This window comes from Maylandia zebra, linkage group LG12, assembly GCF_041146795.1.
Source record: "Maylandia zebra isolate NMK-2024a linkage group LG12, Mzebra_GT3a, whole genome shotgun sequence".
NCBI lineage: Eukaryota > Metazoa > Chordata > Actinopteri > Cichliformes > Cichlidae > Maylandia > Maylandia zebra.
Window position 1 is genome coordinate 32,314,110 of NC_135178.1, and position 9,289 is coordinate 32,323,398.

The 9,289-nt window shown below is 36.2% G+C and overlaps 1 protein-coding gene across 1 annotated transcript; it reads right to left on the reverse strand.

Moving 5' to 3' along the window:
- Positions 1 to 850: 850 nt before the first annotated feature.
- nipsnap1 (nipsnap homolog 1 (C. elegans)) lies at positions 851 to 8,655 on the reverse strand. Its single transcript, XM_004566700.5, has 10 exons — positions 8,410 to 8,655; positions 6,000 to 6,127; positions 5,333 to 5,378; positions 4,898 to 4,992; positions 4,507 to 4,577; positions 4,080 to 4,220; positions 2,862 to 2,893; positions 2,647 to 2,741; positions 1,579 to 1,662; positions 851 to 1,031 (listed from the first exon to the last, which is right to left on the reverse strand). Exons 1-10 carry the CDS (start codon positions 8,454 to 8,456, stop codon positions 967 to 969), a joined length of 804 nt encoding a protein of 267 aa, XP_004566757.1. The 5' UTR covers positions 8,457 to 8,655; the 3' UTR covers positions 851 to 966.
- Between the last annotated feature and the right edge of the window lie 634 nt (positions 8,656 to 9,289).

Here is a 9,289-nt window from a genome sequence, read left to right on the forward strand (position 1 = left end):
GGTATATTTTTAATAACTATACAGTATTTTTTTTCTTACATTGTAAATTTGCCCTGTGCTTTCCATTTCTTGTTTTTTTATTTTATATTCTTTACTTTTGTGAGAATCTGTATCCGCCTGTCACTTTGGTGCTGAAACATGTGAATTTCCCAAGTATGGGCAATAAAGGATATTTCTGTGTCTGTAACATTGCCCAAAGGTCAATAAAGAAATGCTTGTTGAACCTGACCTCTGAGTAAAATTCTTGCGACCTTAATGGCCATAGACTACAGGTGAACTCACTGACTAGTTTCTTGATTGATCTTATCTTCATATTTTATTGATTTGATCTTATATGATAAAGTTTTCATTTATCAAATAATTGCAGCTGTTACTTTCATAAACAGAAAAAATTCTGTTTAAGTAGATTTCAATTCTGCAAAATTGAAATGTACTTAATTTTCAAGTACAATCAGTGAGGCAGGCTTTTTTAATTTTTTTTATCAAATGGTTGTTTTACATTCACTGTTGCAACTTAGCATGATCTCATTCATTAAGTCATTCATGTACATTTAATAGTACTATCATAAAAAAATGTATTGTGGAAAAGAAAACAAACAAAACCCCCAATATGTGTTCCGTTACATCAATTAATGATCAAAACAGAGCAAACACACCTCACTTCACTCCACTAAATCAGAAGGTAAAAATTCCTCAATAACACCGTAACGCACAAACACCTTTTCTCTTGTGTTTTCCCCCCTTCACGTGTTTTATCTAAACCCCTGCAAATCTTGGTTTTTCATGTTCTTCATACTGAATGTGCTTGGAAATTGTACAACTACTTTTGACTTTGGCAATATCACAAACATGGAATCAGAAGTTTTACTTCAATGCTTTTAGTAACAACACAGATCATACAAAAGAAATGGAAACTACAATTAGTAAAATTTGGTCATTGAATTATTTGCAGTCTCAGTCGCTTTCTCATTGTAAAGGTGAACTCTTAGTTGGAATCATTATTCTTGACTCCATACTTTGCAACAAAGGCACTGAGGACAGACAGAAAGACACATGTTAGAAAATGATATACCGAAAATTACAATTGTAATAATAAATAAACAGGAAAGCAAACAACAAACATACAGCTCTTAAAATTCTTCAAGCTGGGCAGTATCATTTTATAATTTGATGCTCATACTGCTTAAGTCTCATTACCATGGATGGCCAATAAATTACGATTTAAAAAAAAAAAAAAATTATTATTATGCAATCCTGTCATCTCCATCAATAACAACAATGGGGGAGGGGAGGCAGCATTATATAATTTTCTGATTTTGTGGCAAACATTTAAAGAAAACATTGAAGGTTTATTTTAGCCCTACTTCAAAGAAATACAAATTTCAGATCCAGTACAGAGACCACATTAAACATTTCAGCAGAAAGTTGTTGGGAGGCATCTATGATTAAAAAAGTTTGGTGATCTACGAGTCTCAACTTTGCTGAATATAATTGCAGGTAAAAATAATCAGCGAGGTATAAAGCCCTGACAAGAACATTGGGTTTTTAAGGCATCTGGGTGAAGCATTTCTTTCTTACCTGTATAATACACGTTTACGTCCCATCCTTCTTTCCGCCAGGCAGAGTTTCTTGTCTCCTCTCGGGACTGGAGGCTTTCGTAAGCTATCAAAAGACGGCAAAGAAAAAAAATTCCAACGAAAAAAGCAAAGCAAAAAACTCCACCACACACACACATTACATCGCATTATGTGTGGATAAAATTTATAGTCACTGGCAACTTCATTAGTTCAACTTCATTCACTGGCAACCTTGCTAACATCAGGCCGAATCTCTTTTGCCATCAAAACTCAATTCTTAACTACACAGATTGAACCAGGTGCTGGAAACACTCCGATCCATTTTCACATAATAGGATCGCACTGTTACTGCAAATTCATCAGCTGCACGTGCAGTACATGATGTGAATCTCTTGTTCTACCACATTTCAGGTACGAACATGTAGTTTGTGGGTCACATATGGGTCAATTTGATCAACGTAAAAAAAGCCACCCAAATATTTCTTCCCGTGTGTTTTGAATTTCAAGTATTAGTGCATTCTGTCTGTCAGTGAATAAAACAGCCAAACATGTCATATGGAAAATATTTGCAATACAACAATATGTCTCAGTATTTCCTCATGCTATTGTCATTTTAAAGAAACACACTGACATAGCTCTTTGTCTGAATGCCCTTACTTCATTGAGATAATACAGGCTTCAAAAATTTGTGAAATTTATGATTCTAGCCCAGAGGCTTGATATTTTTAATATCATCTGAACCAGAGTTCAGATGATATTAAAAATATGGACAACCACTCTTAAAACACCTTTAATAATTTGATTGACTCGCTTCCTGTTCCAAGATGCAATCAAAAGTCCAAATGTTATGTCGAGTGTAAAATCATCCTTTGTTGATGTTTGACACACCCGGGCTTATGTTGGAACCGTCACACTGAACTTTAGTGATTCATTAGAATACAGAATGTATGCAGGAGCATTCAGTTAGCTGAAATTCAGCCAGACCAAACTTGTCAGACATTTTAACATACAGCAGTCAATCACCTCATCTTACTGGTATGTTCTAAGTGTAGAGTGCTTAATTACTCACCCCACAAGTGATGAACAACATAGAGTTGGCCAATCTGTGTGAAGAAACCGCCTACTGCCTCATTGTTTTCTTGTCTATGTTTGATTGCCCTCGCCCTGTTGCAAAACATTATCTTATTTAGTATAAAGATCACTGAAACACTTCTGATATTTTCACTTCCACTGAAAGAGATTCAGACAAATGACATATGTTTAAATAAATTCAACGTATCTCACCAGCGATTGCCCCATTCAATCATGGTTCCTGGCTGAAGCACAAGTATAATATTAATTAGAATAGGTTTGAAACTAGATTATGACATTACCACCATCATATTTCCATAGAACTGAAAGACTGAAAGCACTATTTATCTATTATTCATAGCTACGTTTTTTTTTTTTTGTTGTTGTTGTTTTTTTTTAACTGATCAGAGAACTCTGGGTGTCACAAGCCTGCATGCAAGAAGAACTGGAGCATTGAGTAAACAGATTTTTATCATAGCTGTTTTTGAACTTCTCTCCACTTGTGACACTCTTCAATTCAGTGAGTCAGGTCTGAATAAGTGAGCTGAAATTAAGCAGGAAACCTTGGAAGGGCAAAATTGCAGAATAGGCCAGAGGTGAAAAAAATATGACTACTTCAAACAGATGAGAATTGGATTACTTGTTCAAGACAAGCAGCTGAAAAATATGGAAAGAAAACATTGAGAATAAGAACTATGCTAGTTATGTAACAAATTTATAAAAACTGCACTGACAGTTATACAGGATTACCAAAGTTATATTATTTCTGTTTGAACAGCACATGAACAGTACACTAATACATCTAGATTTTGCTAAATGTGGACCCTGCCATGCACTTAAAAATAGTATACAACATGCAGATGTGTATATTTTTTGTAATTTTGCTTTTGTAAATCACCACAGGAGATTTCAAATCAAGTAATCAGGATATATCTAAAGAGCAGATGTCATGTTCTGCCAGGCCTTTCCTGCTGTCACCTTCATTTGCTTCTTGTTTCTGGGTCTCTCCGTCTTCAGTTCTATCTTCAGTAGATAAAAAGCATGCTTTAGCAGGCCTACATGCCCATATGCAAAATTGCCCCCACCATATTTGACAGACAACATGGGATGATTTGGATGGTGAGCTGTGTCTTTCCTTTTCTACATTTTTATCCTCCCATTATTTTGGGGTAAAATGGGAACAGGCCTCACCTGGTCATAAAACTGCTCGTCAATGAACTGTCCAATTACTTTTGAGCTTCTGAAATGGAAGACTACGTATAAAAATAAAATTGAAGAGGCTCACTTGCTTACTGAAGATAAAAGTGACGTTAGGGAAACCCAGAAACAGACTGCTTTGTTAGTTTTCCTACAAATCAAACAGTATTTATGTTGTACTGGTCACACATGTTCAAGCTATGCATTTTAAAAATGTGTAGCATAAATAGATACCTTAAGGTAATAGGTGCGCATTTCATAGAGGTTTGGTCCTTGTCTGGGAAGGGGTTCATTCCAGAAACTGAACTCCAGAAGAAGTTCATTTCGTCTTGAAAGCAACATTTTGGCCCGTTCCTTCCGAAACTCTAAGTACTCCTAAAAAGGGATAAAATGTTTGTTTATAACACTAAAAAGTGAATATTAATATTATATCTTAAAAATCAAACAAACAAAAAACAGCACCCCTGAAATGCCTTTTCTCCACAGAAACAACACATTAACATTTAAAGAAAATTATTACTTAAAAAAAACAAGCAAACAAAAAAAACGCAACAAATTAAAACAACAAAATAAGCAATTTTCCCCTGGAAAATCAAAGGCCTTGTATGTATTGTATGCAATGTTGACTGAATAAGAGACGTTTAAAAAGGTCACAGCATGCCTTGTTAGCTCTCAACTTCTGCAGACAATCAGTCAAAGCTGGGTAGCCTCCTCTGTATCGCCACAGATGCACTGCAGAAAAACAACAGCAGATGTCACTGTAGCACTGCATAAGGTCTGATGCCACCCACACAACTAAGAGATAAAGAACCTCCATCACCATGCAATTACTTTTTATAGTTACTGACTGCTTTTTATGTATAAAATACACTTAAATGATCACGTTAATTTATCATATATGCAGAAGGTGAAGTGCTGGTTGTGAGTCATCAGGTAGCATCCGTCTGCAAAGCTTTGCAAAAAGTCAGCCACTGAAATTGTGTTTTATGGGAACTTGATAGAGGAAAGCAGCAGTGATCAGTCAAAGGTGTCTTTTTGCATTTACTGCTTACCAGCCTGATCTTGTTCTCCATACCAGGTATTCCAGCTTCCAACTACCTCACACGGGTAGTCCTGGTCCTCGTGAAGTCTTTTCTGCACTTCAGCCCTAAAGCCAGCAAAAAAAAATAAAAAATAAAATACAAGTTAATGAAGGTGTATGCTGTTTGGAAATGCTCTCACTTTAGCTTAAAAACCACCTAGAGGGCAGTCAGGAAGCATAAAAATCCATCCAAGATATAAACTCAGCTGTATCTTCACTTCATTTTTTAAATACATTTATATCATGAAGCTCATCTGATTTTAACTTTGTTCAGACCATATCTTGATTAATTAGTCCAGCACACTGTCTATTGCACTGCTGAAAGAAATCCAAAGAAAGTAAAGCACTGAAAACGTAACTTGACTGACAGAGATGCAGGAAATATTTCAAATGTATCAGTACATACTCCAGACTGTTGTATGCTTCTAGGCATTCTGGTTTGACGTCATGAACTGAAAAAGAAAAAAGGCAGAGAGAAACCTATCAGAAATGGATGCATTAAAAAAAATAAAAAATAAAAGCAACATTCAAATTCTTCAACAAAGTAATTTCACACTCCGATTCAGCAAAGACTTGATATACAAAACTGATTCACTTGCAATAGGTTATAGGCAACGGCTGATAGAGTGTTCAAATTGAAATCCCTGTGCGGTGTGATGTACGCAACACAAAAGATCAAAGCCCCGAGAGAATGATAGATTTCTGTTTGAGAGACAGAAACAGTTACCTCTGCAGACTAAAAGAAAACCAGACAAATTGTTCAGATGTCACTAAAGTTTACAGGCATGAGACATCATCTTATCTTAGAATTACTTGTTGCTGACAGTGTTTTGTGTATGCATAAGCTGTTGCAGAGGAGCCCCATTTTCATCTCTCATGTTGTTTTCAGTTTTCTCTGAGGTCATATGGCCTTCCATTTAAATGATTTATTTCACTTTTGAGACATATACAGGATCCATGTCACAATAATGTGATGTAAGTGTATCGCAGGCACTTGTCTTTGGCCTTCTGTAACCCAACACTTAAAGAAACTAAACCCTTGCTTTTATGTAAGTAAAAAGGTGTAGGCCTACATTGAATCTTATACAAGTTGCTGGTCTCCTTCTTTGAAAGCAGGTTGGAGTGAGCATCTTTCCTGGCATCGACTTTGTGCACAAATAAGGATCGGAACCAGCCTTTGTCGCTGCTCTCTGAAAACCTCCTACACAGAAACAAGATGAAAGAAAGTTTCACAAAAGCTCGGAGCAAAAACATAAAAACCCAGAAGTTGTCAATATAAAAAAGAAAAACTTAAAAAGGAACATGGAGATGTGCATGACATATGGGCTAAAAGATAGTCATGCTAATATTCTTTGATATGAAAAATATGCATACTGTATGAGTGAGTGGGCTGAATGCTACAGCTTGTGTCTTCAACCATAAAACTTTTTTATTTCACCCACTCTGGAGTGGATAAAGGGGGAATATTATTCACTTTACAACTATTGGAACTATCCAAGAGGCTCCAAATGGTATTTGAATATTAACCTAGCCGTTTCTTGCCCCACATAGCAGAGAAGTAAAACTTCAATCTGTCAAGTGTTAAAGCTGTACTTTTAGAAGGTGTTCCAATGAAAAGAAGAGAAGTACAGGTGATATGAATTATTCCAAACAGTAAAACAGCAGTTTCATTAAGAAAAGTGACAGTAAAATTGACAAACATACTTAAACTCAGCTACATTTGAAATTCAGGGACCTTTGTAATTCTTTTTAAAACTCCCAATTTTAATACAATGTCACATTAACCTCAAATCCTGGATTTGCCTCATACTGTATGGCTGGTGTATCCCCACTAATGGATTAGGAAGCCATATTATGTTTCAAGTTAGTACTTGCAAAGTCATCTGCTGAGTCTTTTGCTTTGTTTTGTCATTCTAAAGTCCTAAAACTTTCAAGGTCAGTGGGACGTTTCTTTTAATAACCCCATGGGCCAATGGCTTTAATTGGAAGCTATAATTAAAAATGCATTTCCCATGGCACCCTATCAACAATAACAAAGCATATAATAAGCCAAAGACTTGTTTTCTGAATAACATTTCAGTCAGTGACGGAGCAAATGCGTACTGGATGGAGGCCCAAAAAAATATGGTAACCCGTTGACCCACTTTGTGTGGAACTGCACAACATTTTCATCCCTTGTTCCCCATCCCACATAGTGAGACAACATTTTCATTGGCTCTAAAATCAATGCCGCAGGACAGATCATTTCTAAAATCTGGCTGTTATTGAATGGTTCTGATGAAAGGCCGTCATCATGGGTCTTGTGGAGGTGTGTTACCTAAGGTAGAAACTTGTTAGTAGCCACAAAGTTTTGATGGATAAGGCTGAAAAATGGCCAAGAATAAAAGGAAATCCAATTATAATGTTAAATGAAATATTTAAATCATATGCTAAAGATAAGTTGACCAATCCCACAAAACTACATGTGGTAAAAACATTGTGTTTGTGTGAGACAATGTGGGGCATGCCAGAAATGTTGGGGAAACTTAAACAATTTAAACATGCAATCAAGTGTGTAGGTTACCAGCTTAGCTTTTAGCATGTATACGCTGAATAAATTATATTTAAATGCAAACTTTCCTACTTCGTTCTAAGTAAATACAATAGAGGATTAAAGCTGAAGTTTGGTCTTACGTCTCGTGCTTTATATACTCCTGTGTTCTCTTTTATTTCAATAGCTATTTAGCTGCTGTTCTATCTGGTAATGATCACTGGATTTCAATAGGGATGATATTCATAGGTTAGCTTAAGTTTTTGAGCAATATCTGACCATTTTAGCCAATTATGACACACAGATGGTGTGTCACAACACGCTATATTTTCCCTTGTTTATAAAAAAAAAAAAAAAAAATCCAAAATTGCATCCAGACAAAAACTGTATTTACCAGAATAAACTGTCACTTTATTTTCTTTGAGGTACTTTCCACCATATTTACCAAAAATCAGCAAAGCTTAGGATTTCTCAGTGGGGCACTGGCTCAATGTGTGGGACAATGGATTAAAAAGAAAAAGAAAAGGGGAGAGCTGTGCTGTCCAACATAAACAGAGACATCTGATCATCCTACTCTCAGATGAGTACGTGTCATACACAACATGCTATCGGCCCCATGTTCAGTTTGCTGGGACCCAGTTATCCTAGTGGTGGTTACGTAACCCTATAGAGGCAAAAAAGTTCAGACAGGACAAAGTTCAGAGGTCCTCCAAGTGATCAAACCATGTTTGAAAAACATAAACGTATCATAGGAACATAATGTAGAGATACAATATATCCATATGCAATATGTCTGAAAACATAAAAGATATTGAATTGCGAAAAATAATGTTTAACCGTTTGCCATTTGCTGCTTTAACAATTCATTTATTTAAATGGGTCCACATGTTTTCCTATGTCTGCAAAAACTGGTTTACCTGCTGGTTCCGTGCAGATTGACAGAAATAGCTTACCTGTACAGCAAATATCCTTTAGCCTGAACAGACCTAGTTGTCGCCATGTTCTTCTTTCCAGCAAAAAGTTTCTTTAACACGCAAACAACTTGTGCTGGTTAATGTTTACCTCTGTGTGTGTGTGATGTGACCGCTAGTCACGTTAAAGCTACTGAGTCAGCTAGCCACAGACTGAAAAACGCACGTGAAAGAGCGAGCCAGTGCACATGCACAATCGATCAGACCCAATTAGTTGATCCTACGTCACACGCTACGTTTTTAATCCAAAAGATCAGTGTTTTATCTAATATCCAGTAGATCAGCGTATGTTGTGCTTTAAATGATATATGCGTTTAAATGAAGAACTAAACGCATACAATAAAACTATAGTCACAAGTTAATAATTATAGAGGTACTTATCTTCCCTGTATTTCAGGATTATTAAAAATGAAATATACATTACACCAGCCACTTTGTTTGGTACACCTTGACGGTATCACACAGTTGCTGCAGATTTATCGGCTGCACATGGGTAATGTGGACCTACTGATCCCCCAAGTCTCAAAGGTGCTCTGGATTGAGATGTGGTGATTGTAGAAGCCTTTTGAGTACAGTGAAGTCACTATCATGTTCAAGAAACCAGTTTGAGATTATATAAAGTTTGTAATATTTTACATTGTTCTGCTGGAAGCAGCCATCAGAAGATGGGTACACTGTGGTCATAAATTAGGATGACCAACCCTCCACTTTTTTTGCACTTGTTGACTTGTAAAAGCCTATATGACATTTTTTATTTCACCATTCACATAACAGCACAGAGAAGGCATCGTTTAAATATGTTAAAGTTTTCTTTAAGCAAACAGTATTCTTAAAGTTCTTCGTGACTGGGCCAAGTGTCCTC

Coding starts and splice junctions, on each gene's coding strand:
- nipsnap1 (XM_004566700.5), bottom strand. CDS start 8,456: ATGGCGACAACTAGGTCTGTTCAGGCTAAAGGATATTTGCTGTACAG. Junction 5,379..5,999: donor CAACTTGTATAAGATTCAAT/GTAGGCCTACAC, acceptor TTTCTTTTTCAG/TTCATGACGTCAAACCAGAA. Junction 2,742..2,861: donor ATTGAATGGGGCAATCGCTG/GTGAGATACGTT, acceptor GTTTTGCAACAG/GGCGAGGGCAATCAAACATA.